General features: G+C 44.8%; 1 protein-coding gene across 1 annotated transcript; it reads right to left on the minus strand.

Moving 5' to 3' along the window:
• Window positions 1-1,643: 1,643 nt before the first annotated feature.
• LOC147211129 (protein Wnt-2b-A-like) lies at window positions 1,644-12,343 on the minus strand. The gene is made up of 5 exons (XM_086122312.1): window positions 11,918-12,343; window positions 7,078-7,298; window positions 4,289-4,566; window positions 3,552-3,816; window positions 1,644-2,496 (listed from the first exon to the last, which is right to left on the minus strand). The coding sequence occupies exons 1-5, from the start codon at window positions 12,088-12,090 to the stop codon at window positions 2,267-2,269; spliced, it is 1,167 nt and encodes a 388-aa protein (XP_085978438.1). The 5' UTR covers window positions 12,091-12,343; the 3' UTR covers window positions 1,644-2,266.
• Window positions 12,344-16,804: the final 4,461 nt, after the last annotated feature.

The raw sequence follows: 16,804 nt of genomic DNA on the forward strand, positions 1-16,804 counted from the left end.
TACACGAAAATGGATCCTCCATGACTCTGATTATGTGCACCGAATGGCAGCATTCATACAGTCATGCTGACAAATAGTTTCACTCAACCACTGTCGGTGACTCAGTAATCTACTCTTTTTGTCATTGTTCCCACAGTATAATATGCATGCAAGTATTGTCGGATTGTTTTTCTACATGTGTTGCTCCACCAAATGTGCATTCTTAAAAGCGTTACCACGAGGATAGTGAGTCTCTGGTCTGTGGCTGACACCATACGTATCTCGATACACTACAGACGATCCAGTACATCTGGATACATACAACTACCGATGGCGCTACAATACAAAAATGCAGCTCCTCATCACGACGCAGTGCCATTCAGCACAATTTGATCCAATCCGTGATCCGATCTAATTCGATTTGATACTATGATGCAAAGAAACTATGCTCAACAATCCAAAGAGTTTGATTATTTATTCACCACAAAATAACTTCTTTAAAGTGAAGTATTTTTTCAATTCAACAGTACTTTTGTAAACACCTGGCTCACATTTGACAGTAAATCAGGCATAGTGCAATGTTCTTTAAGAAAGGTGGTGCCTTTTACAACTGCTCACAAATTGATATTGGTATTGCTGTAAACAAACACCACTTCACTATCGTAGTAATAACAGTAATAATAGTCATGAAAATAAAATCATTTGGTTCCGGTGAGAGATTGAAAATGGAAAAAGATAAAAATGTGCCCCAGATATTTGGTGTTTTGTACCTAAGCTCCACGCGGAAGAGATATGTGAAACCCTTGTTTTCTATATGGCTGGATATCTTTATCAATGAAGAAGGATATCCTTGTCGCTTGTTTTGGTGCGAGTAGAGCTGTTAGCTAGTGGCGCACTGGAATAAAGTTGGTAGACTTTGCTCACGACTCTCCGAGATGAATCCGAACATGAAGCGCGGGACTGACAGACTCCTCCACGTTCACATCTGACCTCAATGACGCCACGCAAGATTTTGGATCACATATGTGACAATGTTCCACAACAAAGTGTTGAGATTGTATTTAAGACCTGGAAAGACACATCATGTAATTTTGCTCACATTTTGATGTGTCTCCAAACATTTTGCTTTTGCAAAATCTGGTCTTGGTATTGACTACTTTTAACTGTCTGTGGCATGTTTGCATTTTAATGTAACCGTTTTGACCACTTGCGTTGGGATCGATGTACATTCTATTCTACCAAACTTTATGTAACCTCGTAATGGAAAAAGCCCACCCACCGTATATGCTGATCAACCCCCCACCCCCAGCCCCGCTTCTCGTATTAGTTGTGCTCTGTAAACTTTCAGCTCTCTTTTCTTATCTCTAAATGAAAAAAAGAAACGGAATTATAGTGTCTGACTATCATAGCATATACTGTATTTCATATGAAGATCTGTGTTTGAGCAAGCCCCTATAGGAGACAAAGCTAAACAAGTAAGCTCAAGAACAACATTGACAAATCTGATTGGAATTTGTGGCTTTAGTGTGACAAACCGACCAACCTTCTTTGTACTCTTCCTGTGTTAGTCATTGTAGTGCATTGCATCCAATGATGAGGAATGAATCGACCATTCGTAATATTTAAATGAATGATTAAAAAAAATCCCCTAAAGTATCGCGTCCAACATTTTAATGACTCCATTTATTGTCCATTTATTGAAAAAAAGCGCCATCTCCATGTTCTCCTTTAGTCTATTGCCAAAGATTTCTTTAGCTTCTATATCCACTGGTCAAAGTGCACACAGTGTGACAAAAACAGTTGCTGGGGTTAAAAAAAAAAATCCATAAAAGCAATGGAAAATATGTGAGTATATGACGTTTTTGTTATAATACTGGTTTGAGGGCTCACTTCATATAAGAATGTGTATTTAAGGCATTCTAGAAGCAGCAAACCATTCTAAACCCACAACCGGTTACGAGAACAAAGTTCCGAAGGACTGAAACGTTGATACATATCCATCTGAATCCTTCGGTTGTTCTTTGTCACAGTTCATCCTCTGACCCCACTGGTTCACAAGCAGAGACTAATGGAGGGTCATTTATATTGACCGGCATTGAATGTTACCGCTTTGACACAAACAGGTACATAAGCCATGCAATGACGAACTGAGAAGCGGACAGGGGGTGGTGGCGGAGATGCAGAACACATTCAGACACACTTTCCCAGAATGTCATTTTCTGCAGGATGGCCTGCAAAGGGGAAGGGGTGGGGATCCATCCCAGGATGGTGGCATGGGCTTTTGTGATCAGGTCTTGTCCAACCATTCTGCTTGCTTGGGTGCCTTGCATGTGTGTACATCCACAGTTTCCTTGCAGACCTTGCACTCCACAGCACAGCACCATTCGAATTTGCACTCGCACTGGGTGAATTGTTCAACTCTGGTGGTGTCGTAGCCCCGCCCACAACACATGACCTCACATCCCTCTGGGCTGTGTGATGTCTTATTGCACAAGCGCCCAGCAGTGCCAATGGAACCTGGAGAGCATACAAGAGTTTCAGTAAAAACTAAGAAACTATATCCGGGTCATCAGTTCCTCGCGTGATATGTTTGCCACAGTTTTGGATGTGGACAAGCGGTAGGCAAAATGGATGGATGATATTGTAACTGCAGTATCAAAGACCTGAATGCACAAACTGCGTAATGCATTGTCGTGGTGTGAGCGTGCGTTTGTGTGTGAGGTGTGTGAATGTCATCCAGAGGGAGATTAGTGCCGCTGTTTGATTTGAGAAGCTCTGTGTTTGAATTGCTACCTATCACAACAAGCTGCCCATAGAACAACAGAGACACATAGACAGCTATGCACTGTTGGTAGAGTAGCCTATAGTTACACTGCCTTTCCCAAGCCACTGCTCCCTTTGAAGCCGCATTGTGTGTGTGTGTGTGTGTGTGTGTGTGTGTGTGTGTGTGTGTGTGTGTGTGTGTGTGTGTGTGTGTGTGTGAGACGGTTAATGGACAGTGGAGCGTGACAGACAGACAGGCTCTCACACTCTGAGGCCCACTCTGCCCTCCAGCTACGCTTAGTTCAGACAGACAGAGAGCAAGAGAGACTGTGGCCAACAAAAAGAAGTGACTTTTTTTCAATTAGCTGTTTGTGTCCCGAGGCTGCGAATTCCACTGGGAAGGTGAGAAAAGAGGGGGATGATGGACCAATCGACAGAGATGGCGCAGTTGGGGGAGATGGAGAGAGGTGTTGATCCCTCAAGATTGCTCAAGCATTTTCTCCTCTGAACTGAGGCCATCGTAAGCAGTTGCCTGCATTAGGTAGAGGTGGGGAGACACAAGCTCTAACCAGCGGGTGTGCGTAGGTGTGTGTTTGTGTTGGCAAAGACCGACAGAGGTCAGGTTGGTCATAGAATGACCATGTCCCCCAGGCTACGAGGATATTAGCTTCCACTGACGCAGACATCAGACAGGAGGCCAACTATGTTATCTGACTGCCACGATTGACATCCACACACAAACAAAGACATTCATATACACACACATAACACAGACAGGGCCCATCTATCAACAGGATTAAGCGGATTACCTGTTGATTTATCCGGCAGACAATAATTGGGTGAGTTTTCAAAGTAGACAAGGTCATTTTTGGTGGCCCGCCGAAAGGCTTTATTGGCTACAGTGAATCCCGTCCCGTCTTGGTTCATGGTCACTTCGATGGCCCCGTTGTATTTCCTCCTCAGGTAGTCGCCGGTCTTTCTGAAGTCCGACATGGCCATCCAGCACGTCCGCAGCGCGCACGAGCCGCTAACACCGTGACACTTGCACTCCAGCTTCATGAAGCGCTTCACTGCCTAAATGCAGAAAGAATGGTGTGCAGTACATTCATGTTTTTTCTTGTTGACTTCAATAAAGGGGTGTGACTCAATTACATGATGAAAGTACTTCTGACTGGGGCTCTCAACTTATTGTCAAGGATTTTCATACGCAATTTACATACATTGACTTTCAAGTGCACCAATTTAGGGAACAAACGATGGAACATGCAACAAATTAACTGTGTCAAGGTACCACTGAAACCACTGCTTTATGAGAAGGAGCTAAAATTGTTAGCATATTCACATAGACCCTGGGCATAAATAGAAAAGTTTACAATTCCAAAGTTGTAAGCACTTGTACAATGGAGATAATAACCGATTGAAGGTAAAAGGTAAGACTACGAAAATGTCCTCAGTTTCCGCACTTAGCAGAGGTAAAGATGACTATTGATAGATATTTAAAAGAGGTGGCTTTACTTATATGCCATAGGGCGGGTCACACACTCACAGTTCTTCCACAGCGGTTGTTGTGCAGGTTCATAAGCGCCCGAGCATCACGGACCGTCCTCTCTTTGGCGTCTATGAAGGCTTTGGCAAACCTGATCCCGTAGTTAATGTGGTCACTACATCCCCCCCAGTCAAAGTCTCCTCGCTCATCCTTGTCCCGACCACGTTTTTGTGGGTCACAGTTGCACATCTTAAGATCACCTTGGCTGCAGGCACGAGTAAGCGCATACACCACCCCAGCAGAGGAGATGGCATAGACAAATGCTGCTTCTCGGCTGCCTGGAACAAAGATAGAGAGAGTGTAAAAGACCCATTAGACTACTCACAAATCCCTCATGATGTGACCATACCTGTTTTTGTAATTGTATTATTTTCATAGTGCCTACAATTAGGGGCTGGTGTGTTGGAGTCAATGTCAACCCTTTGTGTGTGAGTGGTTTTTGCCCCATCTACAGGCCTGGAGTGTAATGTCTCCACCCCAACAAGTAATATTTCCTGCCCAGAGCCAGGGCAGGTGCGGCTGATTGAAGGCAAAAACTTCTCACATCTGGCTCCTGCCCTCATAAACTTTTCTTATTCTGTAAATCAAATAAATCGTTAATCTCTAAAACCATCATTTTTGGGCCATGAAGGCAAGGACAGTCAGTGAAGAATATTCTCAGTCAGTCACCTGGAAGTTTTGGTAAAAGACCAATAAATGCAATACCTCTGTTAAAAGAGCCTGATGGAAATAATCCTAATGGCTCATGTACAAATTTCATTATCACCTTTTTCAGTTTTGAGACGCTATGACAGATATGCAACGCAGTGGCATGTGGTGAGGCGGGCTTCCTCTGGAGTCGGCAATAAAAATACCTACCAAAAATACAAGAAATTAGCCTCGATTTCAACTTTGGCCTTCAGTGAAATATACTGTATGTTTCAATAAATTATCCTCAGAAGACATGAATGGAAGATATCGACGGGGACTCCTTCTTTTAGATGGTGACCAAGTGCGCATGTCGATGACCAGCCCAGGCTTGCTTAAGTGATTATTTATGTCTACGGGGTTCTTTTATGCATTGCGCCAATGGGGATGCAACCCTGCCACAAGCTGGTAGAAGGAATGTACTTCCTTGTCAACACTGTGCACTTTCATTTGGTTTTCTGGCCAATTGGAAATGTCACACATGTTCATGTAATAAAGTAGACCGTTCGTTGAATGTCAGCATGTGCTGCGCGTGTGTCATAAAACACATTTGTTCGCGGTACAAAGACAAACAGCAATGTCTCTTGTGTGAGTGCTCGCAGCCGTCAACGAATGTGTGCGTGGTCGCTGGAGGCACAGAATGCGCAATGCTTCCCTTCATTCCTGCCCATGTATTTGAAGAAATACATTATATTTTCATGATGAAATTCTTGATAATTATAGGATGGAAAAAGAAAAGCATGGAAAATAGAACCAAAATGGAACCTAATTGAAAATCATCATAAGTTATTTTCTTCTTTTTCTTACTCTTAAGATACAGGGGAAGGGACAGCAGGGATTGGCACTGCCTCACTTGCCTACCCTGATCCACATGTCACTGGAGCAATGTCATGGAAAAAGAAAAAAGATGCCTGCACTTGACATCCATGTCGAATTCAAGGCATTGCGGACAAAACAAAAGAAAAGACGGTTAGCCATGATGCAATGAGTGTGTTAATGCTCCCCAGATGGTTGACTGTGTCTTGGTTTTGCAGTCTCAGCTTTGCCAACCCACCAAGGATGTCTAGAGTCAGACTGAGATGACACAAGGCGAAGACAACCCTACAAATCTTTTTGTTTACAAATTGTGGTTCTGCAGTATGTCCTTTTTACATTGTTGATAATAAATGAAAGGAAGGAATAAGAGCCACGAAGCCTCGCTCTGTTATCCAACCTGTTGACTCCGCATTGACCGGAATGTCTTGCTTCATCAGCGAGGAAGGGGGGCAGGTTGCATGAGGGCAGTGGGTAGCGTGTGGGGGTCTTTGTGTGGGCGTTGCTGTTCATCATTCAAACGAACGCTGTTTGTCTGATAATCAATATCTCTCTCTAAATATTTACATCTTCAATAATGTTTATCCCTCTCCACCACACACTGGTTGTATTTCTGTATTGAATGCAGAAAATGTTCTGTCGCCAACAAGCATGCTTTGAGTGGATTTCAGGTCATGCAAACGTCTACCAAGACTAAATCAAACGAGTTGGATCTACACCAAAGTACTCACCCTCATCGTTCATTGAACCAAATTTACTTCATTGACTAGTGGGGGAAAGTTACCATCATTCCATTAATGATTGTCTTTTTCAGCCCCAGCTACAGTAATTTATGTTTCAAAACATTATCCAGAACTGCACCGCAAAGTATGGGTTCTGCTTGACGCAATGACCATCCTCCACAGTTTTGTGGAAAGGTGTCCTTTTGCTTTTTGTGCAATGTTGAGAATGCTGTCCTCAGCTGCAGTGCAGCAGTTGGAGAAGCTTTATGGCCATTACACTGCTCCAGCACGTAGAACAATTCACAGCATCACTTTCAAGTTTCTCAAAGCAGGATCTATTTTCTGGGCAAATCACAAAACGGAAGGCCTGCTATACCGTCCGAGGTCCGTTGCCAACTGCCCCGCACAGGGACAAGGAGCCTAGAAATTCTGGGGCAGCTTTATCTTTTTTTTTTTTTTTAACGACAGGCTTAAATAGGACGCTGGCCCAATTATACCTTTGAAAGGGCCCAAGTTAAATCCAATGATCAGAAGGCGTACTCGACGCGTTGATGGATGTGGACTTACTTCTCAGCAAGACGCGGCCAAACACAGTGGGATCGCGTTCCAGTGTGCTACAGTTCCAGCGATGGTGTCTGAACTGATGCTGGCACTCTCGGATCCACTCCTTTGTACCCTCGCCGATGGCCTGCATGATGTCTGGGTGGCGCTGGCACAGTTGCCGCTGCTTATTCACCAAGGCTGGGATGTTGTCACAGATCACACGGGCACCCAGTGCACCTATGTACCTGCAATCAGGAGTCACAAATTGAAATCAAATGTTCCCCTTGTCCTAAATCTAGCCAGACACATTAGATGGCCGCAGCTGAGGCTCAGTGCAGTCACCGCAATTAGAACAAGACACATGAACAAACTACAACAATGAAGCACAAAAAGGGGCTCCTTGATTTTATTTCCTGAGATCGAGGCCTGGCATAGAATATGTGTGTTGATTTTTGTCAACAGTGACAAATCTGCCAAACCAGTGAGTGGCCAGCAGCGGTTTACACGGCAGTAGCTGAAGAATTGCTACCCATTTACAGTAGGGCTTTTTTTGCTTTTATTTTGAAGTTGACCTTGTTGCACGGAAGCATATTCACAACCGTTGTGGCAGATGGCTTGACTAGGCTCATGTCACATTTGCGTAAGACAGCGGCCGAACGCATGCAGTCGAGCTACAGGAGGGACGGTTATCTCTGTTGCTGCACAATGGCTTCGGTGGTCTGTCAAAATACGTCCTGATGCCAAAGCATCTGTGGTGCAAAAGAATGGACAGAAGACGGCTGCCTGAGAGAATTGTGCCAGTTAGGATAGCAGGCTCCTATTCTGCAAGTCATGATTTTTACAATGGGCAATTCAACTCAATTGTGTTAAATATGAATTGGATGTATTTTTCTAAAACAGGCAATTGTATTGTTTTAATAAGATGCCATTGTGTAGCTCTGGTATGATTAGCTTGGTGGAATTAAGAAATAAAAACTGAAAACTGCTGCGATTGGCAGGCAACCGGTTCAAGGTGTCCCCCGCCTACTGCCCGAAGACAGCTGGGATAGGCTGCAGAACCCCCCCCCCCCCCCCCCGTGACACCTGTGTGGATAGAGCGGAATGGAAAATGGATGGATGGGAGGTGAAAACTGGAAAAAAGGGGCGGGGGGTATATTAAAATGATATATCTCCTTGGACTACACAGTATATTGAAAAAATAGCATCTGCGCGATATCGGCTTGTGCAATATGCATATCGCAAAAAAGTCTCATATGTAATTGGATCTTTTATCTGACCGATCAATCAGATGCAACGTTAAATCCCCATCGCCATCCAGTCAGAGAACAGTATCTAGGAGCACTACGAACATACACATACACAAAACCATTTACATTCACATTCACAATTTAGTTTTCCATTAATTAACCTGCCATGCATGTTTTTGGAATGTAAGAGGAAACCCGAGTAGCCGGAGAAAACCCACGCAGGCACAGGGAGAACATGCCAACTCCACACAGGAAGCCTGGAGGCCGGATGCGAACCATCGACCTGTGCACTGTGAGGCAGATGTGCTCATTAGTCCACCATCGTGCCGCCCCTTTAGATAGATAGATAGATAGATAGATAGATAGATAGATAGATAGATAGATAGATAGATAGATAGATAGATAGATAGATAGATAGATAGATAGAGCAGTATCTCCTTCAAGTTCAGGTCCTCTACCAGAGCCCTGGGATCTTGAGGGTTCTGCGGCGCATGATCTTAGCTATTCTCAGCATAGCACTCTTCTGCACGGAGATGTCAGACGTTGTTCCTGGTATCTGCAGGAGCAATCCATCCATCTTGGGGGTAACTGCCTCCAGTGCCCTGAGCGCTTGTATATTGAAAAGCTTGAACGTCGGGTCCCTTTTTTGTCAAAGCACCACTGTGGTGGTTGGCGAGATGCTAGTCAGCTTCCGAACTCTTGCCGAGGTGTCCTTGAGCATACCCCACCTACCCCTGCTCAAGAGGTTGTGTTTTCGCACCTGTTCCACTCAGACCATATTCCCTGCCTGCTTGCGTGTCTGCATCTCTGCGTGGTGTACAATACACATATCAAGCAGCAGCAGAGCATCCATGTTCTAGGCGGCCCAGCAGATAGCATGCAGCGGAGAAAGGCAAAAACATTCTTCTTGGACTCCCAAAGTCTCCATCACTGAACAGTTTAAGGTTTGTGTCTTGGAGGGAGGACAAAACCATTTACTCATCCGTGCAAATAAATAGACACTTAACCTCTCTGCACCTGGATGTGTCTTTCAATGTTTCCCAATGAGACGGTCAAAATCACGGCGTCACAAATCAGGCCAAGGGGCCACCATCTGCCCTGTCCATCGGAGACCCCCTTTAGCTCTCATTTTCTTTTCACCCACTTCTCTCCCACGCTCTCTGTCCAATCCTGCACACAACCTTCATAAAACAGACATGAAACACTGCAGCCAAGTTTTTCCACAATAATGTCTGAAATTGATATGTCTGTGTGCGTGTGGGTGTGCGCGTGATAGTGAGTGAGTGTGTGTGTGTGTGTGTGTGTGTGTGTGTGTGTGTGTGTGTGTGTGTGTGTGTGTGTGTGTGTGTGTGTGTGTGTGTGTGTGTGTGTGTGTGTGTGTGTGTGTGTGCGCACGCATGTGCGGGCGTAGGAGCAGCCAGCGCTTGGGTGGGTCATTGAGGAGGTGTCAAGAGGTGCGGAGCTCTGTGGTGCTTTTACGAGAGAGAGGATAGAGACCAGCGGTTCTCGACCCCCCAAGAGAGGAATTAGATGAGGGGAAGACCAAGAGAGTGCTCATCAAAGGCCAGGACAAGACAAGCAGCAACTCATCCTTAATTTCTCTTCTTTCTCTCCTGACATCAAGAGGACTTGCCTTTATTGGCTTGTAAATCATCATCGGCACACCTAAACAGTTTGCTTGTGTTGCCACATGCTGAATGATGGGACCAAGACGCCATGGTGAGTGGCCAAGAAGATGGCGGGCTGCCGCCCGCTGCCATCTGATGTTCTCAAGACATCCTGACTCGTGTGGCGGAAGGCACGTTTCGTGTTTTGCGCGGCTACTGGCACAAATGAGTTAAGGTGCACATACACGCTGCGTATTTTGTCAGGAACCACAGTTAGTGAATTTGTCAGTCACTTCAGTTCATGCTAGCAAAGATATGGGGACAAGATTTGATAACAGATGAGCCAATGCTAGCTAATTCAAAAACAACAATATACGACATGCAACATGATCTTTTTTTTATCTTATGATGAGCACTAAGGACAGTTCGATCATAGAAGTGCAAAACTGTATTGTGTACAGAGTGTTTGTTTTTCCATTGTGCCATATAAATGAATCGGGTACTGTATGTCACTGACGGCCAACATGAACTTTTCAGTAGGCGACTTTGGTTTTTACCATGGTTTTTTTTTTCAAATACTGTAAGTGCAGCTCGTAATTACTTTCGCCACCCGCGCTCAGTCAGCGTAACAATATGATAAATCCCAAATATTGAACAGTACAGATCAGCACGAGTCAGAAGTGTTGTCTCTCTTCCGCTTACAGGATGAAAGAATTTCTCTCGGAATCTTATGAATTCCTGTTTCCATGCCAATGGTGTCATGACCTGAATTGAAAACAACGCATGGATGCAGTGCAAATTCTGTGTTGCTGTTTAGGCTAAGAAATCGCTGAGACTGCATCAAAAGTGTCTCTGCTGGTTGCAGCCAAGTTATACGACATCATCTGCACAGTTGATTTTCATAACCGCATTAAGATTTGTCATCAAAGGTCCACGACTAGTGTCACAAAAAATATATTTCAAATCCAACCTACCCAAACTAAGTTTGAGTGGATTTGTGTCAGCACAGACAACTCATGTCTGCTCACAACACCCTGAGCATGGGACGGTTCCTGGCAAAGAAGAACATGACTATGCTGGAGAAACCTCCCTCCTCACCTGACTGGGCTACATGGGATTGTTTTTTTTTCCTCTTTCCCAAGCTCACGTGGACTTGTTTCGAATATGAGAATGTCGACAACCATACTAAGTAGCACTTTTTTTTTTTTTACCCCTTGCAGACAATATTCAGTATGATCTGGTTTGGGGGAATTTCACTGAAGTGTATTTAACCATACGTTTTGGGTTTAAATGCCTTGCCTGATGCCACCTCCATCTGAGTCCAACAGGTTTTGAGTCACCTGCCACAAAAAAAAAAAAATTAAGTTCATCGCTCTGTTATTGTGGCGGACCCACTTTTGGCAAAAGTGCAAATGAATAAAAAATTATGTTCGCTGTTGGCATGATAACAAACTGTCATCACATCATACATTAAAGTGAACTGAAACTAACTTTCATCACAAACTTAAAATTAAAATTTTAAAAAATCTGTTTTTAAAAGTGGGAGTGCCTTTGTCGTTTCTGAAATAAATATTGAAGATATAAGTGTCTGTTGTTGCTATTTGTTTTATTTATTTTCTTTTTATTTAACATATTTATATATTTATGCCTTATGTAATTTTATGTAAATTTTAGCTGTGTGTGATCAATACACTACAACGTTGCACTGTGGGTGAGAGAGGAAAGTAATTTCATCTGTGCTGTATGTTACACATGGAGCATATTTGACAATAAAAGCTGACTTGACTTGACATGTATGTCTGATATGTATGCTCTGCACATATATAAATTTATTTTGTCGCGTGTCATTCTGAGAGGTGTTTCTATTTTGGACCCTCTGAGGTGACTCAGGGAGCAATTGTACAACACTGCAAAGTACAGTAACCTAAAACATTAAAACGCTATTTCTAATATTTTATACACCCTTTTTTTTGTTGGCCAAAGAGGTCTGCTCATTGGAAATAGACTCACCACCATGAAGAATCCACTCGTGGGGTGACCAGCAGCAGCAGCAGCAAAACACACGCACAGCTGGAAGCGGCTTTGCGATGTTGTCGTGACTTGGATGAGACTACTCCCCGGGACCCTTCGCGACACTGACTCCGGGCTGCCCGTGTGCTTAGAATCTCGTTGAAAGCCAACATGGTGGAGTTCTTCCCCCAAGCACGTTTGACCCAAGATAAAGCCGGAGCGAGCTTTCGACGATTAGGGAGCAAAATCAGGTGTCGCGTGGTTGTCCAGCGTGCGGCTCCATGGCGCGCACAAAAGAGGAGGAAAAGGAGCGCGTCCTCGTGCGCCCTCGGCCTCACCTGAGCGCAACAGCAGCAGTAACAAGTGCGGCCACTTGACTTCTCTGCCCTAACGCCTCTCCTTGTTTGGGCTCCTTTCAAAGGCAAACGCAATCATCATTGCCACGGTCCCAATTGCAGCGTGGACTCGTTCTGTCGCCCCTGTGTTGGAAATGATGCTCGGACCTTTATCAGAGTGGCGGACACACCGACGGAGCTGAGGGGGGGGGGGGGTAAGGGTGGGGGGTAGCCTGCTGACGCCCACTGGAGGTTAGCTTGGGGGCTTTGACGAGGAGGGAGATATTCAAGAGGGATGGATGTGTGTGTGTGTGTGTGTGTGTGTGTGTGTGTGTGTGTGTGTGTGTGTGTGTGTGTGTGTGTGTGTGTGTGTGTGTGTGTGTGTGTGTGTGCATGGGTTTGGCCCAGTAAAATAAACCAGAACAAGGCAATAGATTTGATTTTCCATTACAATGGGCTTTAATAGGTATTCATTAAATATGATCATACGAAACAGGATACGTATTATATTAATTAATTACAATAATACAATTCAAGTCATTGAAAATGAGTGTCCCCCCCCCTTATGGCAGTATACAAATTGTCTGATCTTGAAAAGTTCCGTCATCAGCTTTGTTACCACTGATTACCAAGACTCCGCCATAACTTTGTTCTCGGCTCTCCATGCAGACCACCACCTGCACTCTCCGCTCCAGCAGGTTTATGGACTCCTTCATAAAGTCCACCCTACTTTTCGTTGATCTTCTTTCCGCCTTTCTGCCCCAAGAAGTACAACTCACCTCAGTCACCTGAATCCTGCACCTGTTTCTAGCCTGTCGTGAACTTTCACCATCTGCGATGTCATGTCATGAATTATGTAAATATCCATTCATTCATCTTCCGTACCGCTTGATCCTCACGAGGGTCGCGGGGGGTGCTGGAGCCTATCCCAGCTGTCTCCGGGCAGTAGGCGGGGGACACCCTGAATCGGTTGCCAGCCAATCGCAGGGCACACAGAGACGAACAACCATCCGCGCTCACACTCACACCTAGGGACAATTTAGAGTGTTCAAACAGCCTGCCACGCATGTTTTTGGAATGTGGGAGGAAACCGGAGCACCCGGGGAAAACCCACGCAGGCCCGGGGAGAACATGCAAACTCCACACAGGGAGGCCGGAGCTGGAATCGAACCCGGTACCTCTGCACTGTGAAGCCGACGTGCTAACCACTGGACTACCGGGCCGCCCTTTATGTAAATATGTTTGTTAGATTTTATTTCGTATTCCTTCGTTTTACTCTGCTTTCTGCAACCAGGTAGGCATTGCAAATGAGAATCTGGTTTCAGTTGGCAAACTTGGAATAATAATTGTTAAAACAAATCCATGAAAGTGAATTGCCAGATGGCCCACCAGGCCGCCTGGCCTGGTGGGCCAGTGGTTAGCGCGTCAGCCTCACAGTGCAGAGGTGCTGGGTTCAATTCCAGCTCCGGTCCCTGTGTGGAGTTTGCATGTTCTCCCCGGGCTTGTGTGGGTTTTCTCCGGGTACTCCAGTTTCCTCCCACATTCCAAAAACATGTCTGGCAGGCTGATTGAACACTCTAAATTGTCCCTAGGTGTGAATGAGAGCGCGGATGGTTGCTCGTCTCCGTGTGCCCTGCATTGGCTGGAAACCAGTTCAGGGTGTTGCCCCGCCTACTGCCCGAAGAAGGCCTGGATAGGCTCCAGCACGCCCCGCGGATCAGAAAATGGATGGATGGATGAATTGCCAGAATACGAATAACAGAAGAAACAATGTGATGGTCCAATATGGTCCTCAAAGTATTCATGCCCTAATAATGAAAAAATAAAATAAATCATTACGTCTGGGGTGATTTTTTTTTTCATTTTTGATTATACTGGATGTCGATGTAAGGCACATGTCAAAACATGGCCCTTCATATATAGGGAAAGAATGAGTGAATCTGATAAAACTCAAGTGCGGAAGGTGTGTGTGATGGTCTTAATGTGTATTTTAGTGCAGATCCAAAGTACTTCTGTACTCCAACTCAGATTCATGATCTTGACATCATGCTGACATCATTCTGGGCTGCGCATTCTGAAATGATGAAGAAACAAATCGTAAGCCGTGTTCAATCAGCTTGAAGAATGGAATCGTCATTTATGGGGTGGGGGGGGGGCTGAGTTTCTAGCTGTGGCACTTTTTTATTTTAACAATGATGCCTGCAGCATGTAACGTCGAGCACACTACAAAAAGTCTTGGCCAGAGACTGGAGCCACATAGTCCATTGGAACAGTGCAATCTTTTAAATCGGAACCACATGTGTACAAGACAGATCGCTAAGACAGCTTTAGACTAAAAAAAAACCACACACACACACACACAGAAAACTTAGCTCACTTCTGTAGGTAGTCCACATGCTTGGGGGTGAACTGCCACTTGAACTTGTTAATCGCGTTTGCTATATTGCATTAATAGTCCTGCAGGTGGCTGATCTGACCCACAAACAAGTAAACCAATCAGGAAAATCCTTTCCAGAAGTGAAACTATTAGAATGAGTCACTTGTCAACTGTGATTTCATGAAAAAGCTGGGGTAAATTATATCAACATCTTTCAGTGATGTTGGTGTGTTTTTCGAGCTTGACCGCCTGCTGTCAAAACCTGCTTCAGGTAGGCATGTGGCTCGATTGTGCACCTTCAGTCACTTTGGGGGCAACATTTTGCCAGCCCATCTTGCAAGCATCCCGGGGAAAATAACATGAATGCAGGCCGTGTTTACATGCTGAGAAGTGACTTGGACAGTCTTGGATGAATGCCACTGATGTTGCCGTTGATGCAATTTAACCACTTAAGTCGTATTAGATTGGGTGAAGTTATGTTGAGTAGAATATCAGGTACAAGACTAACGGCCCTGTAAGGTGCCCCATGGGGAGGATTTAACGGAGGGCTGTCCTCAGTCAGGCAGTCCCGGGATGAGCTGACAATGTATTTTGGTCACTCGGCATGATGAGGCTGGGGCGGATGGTTAATCGTAGGCCAGGTCCGGGTCCTGTACTGATTGAGCCAGTGGTCATGCCAGTCTCCAATGGCTCATACTGCCATATTAGTAAGACTGCCAGTTACGTTTATTGGGCGACTCGCAGGGCTAGACTCAAGAACAGACAAGAAGGGCTCCAGAGGTTGTAGGTGACTGGAGTCTATCCTGGCCTTCTTTAGCGAAGCGGTGGGCTACGTACTGTATGTGTTGGAATCCGTTTAGATCATGACATTTTGCAGGGACACCTCATCAAGTGTCTGCTTTGCGTTGGTCCAACATCTTTTTGTGAAAGTGAATCAGGATTCCACTTCAGAGATGCCACCAATGATGTTTTGTTTGAACAAAAGACATGTGGAGGATGTGGCCAGAGAATTGTTGCCACTTGGTTCATATTTACTGTGGCTCCTTTCGCACAAATAGCACAAACACACAAGCAAACACTGGAGAAAGGTAGAGACAGTTCATGCAACAAAACGTGACTATGCGAAGAACGTCGCGGAATGAATTGTTGTCATTGTGTATATTTGCTGTTCCATATGTGACAATCAGCAGTGAGCAACACGATCCACTCGAAAGAGCTGAAATTACAAGACTGCAGTGAAGCAGTGGAGACTTCCGCACATAATTTTTCAATTACATCTTGCAAGATCGTCGGACATGTTTCCGATGCGTGGTCATGCTCAAGTAGTACACTTGTAGATTCTTGAAGATCAAGTGTGGTATTGGTACGCGGGCTCCCTCTAGAGCAGGGGCCACCAACTCCGGTCCTCGAGAACCCCCATCCACACAGTTTTGGTTATCTCCCTCTCTCCTCCATCACAGCCGATTCAAATGATCAGCTGATCAGGAAACTCTACGATAATGATCCTGAGCCTTTTTGAATCAGGTGTGTAGGAGGAGGGAAACAGCTAAAAGAGGCAGCTTCAGGGCTCTCGAGGTGGTGACCCCTGCTCTAAAGGTGTGGCAAAGAATCCCTGAATTAAATATCCAAATTGTCCATAATGTTACGGTGGCTCATACGTCTTCCAATTCAGCACAGTAATTGTTAAATATAGTTCACTTGAATTTAAGTTTGCTGTTCGCCCGTCACCTCCGCTGATTTGAGAGCATTTTTTGAGATGGTACTTGTCGTCAAGTTTGAGAACCACCGCTTTAGATAATACACACGTTAGCAGTCAGGTCTTTCTTATAAACTGATCAATATTTATCCATACATCTTTTGTAAATATATCCAACATGTTATACATTCAAAAGTCGTGTCCCCCTTAATGGTTAAGTACAAAGCTGCGTCTCTGGGGTGATGGTGAGCTGCTTTTCACATTCTTCATCCAGCCAATGATTTATTTCTTTTTTCTCACTGGCATGTTAAAAGAATTTCAGTATTATTTTTTTTCTGTGTTTCCAGTCTTTAAGATTTCTTATTGGTGTCAATCATAAATCAGAAACAATTCTGTGTTAAAAAGCCACCAGGTGAAAAAGAATGTGGCGAGGTAGTGTAGAAGTGAATCAGCGGAATTTGCCGTAGCATAGGTCGCAA

Source organism: Hippocampus guttulatus, chromosome 1 (genome assembly GCF_054856545.1).
Source record: "Hippocampus guttulatus isolate MCC_2025c chromosome 1, RoL_Hgut_1.0, whole genome shotgun sequence".
Classification (NCBI taxonomy): domain Eukaryota; kingdom Metazoa; phylum Chordata; class Actinopteri; order Syngnathiformes; family Syngnathidae; genus Hippocampus; species Hippocampus guttulatus.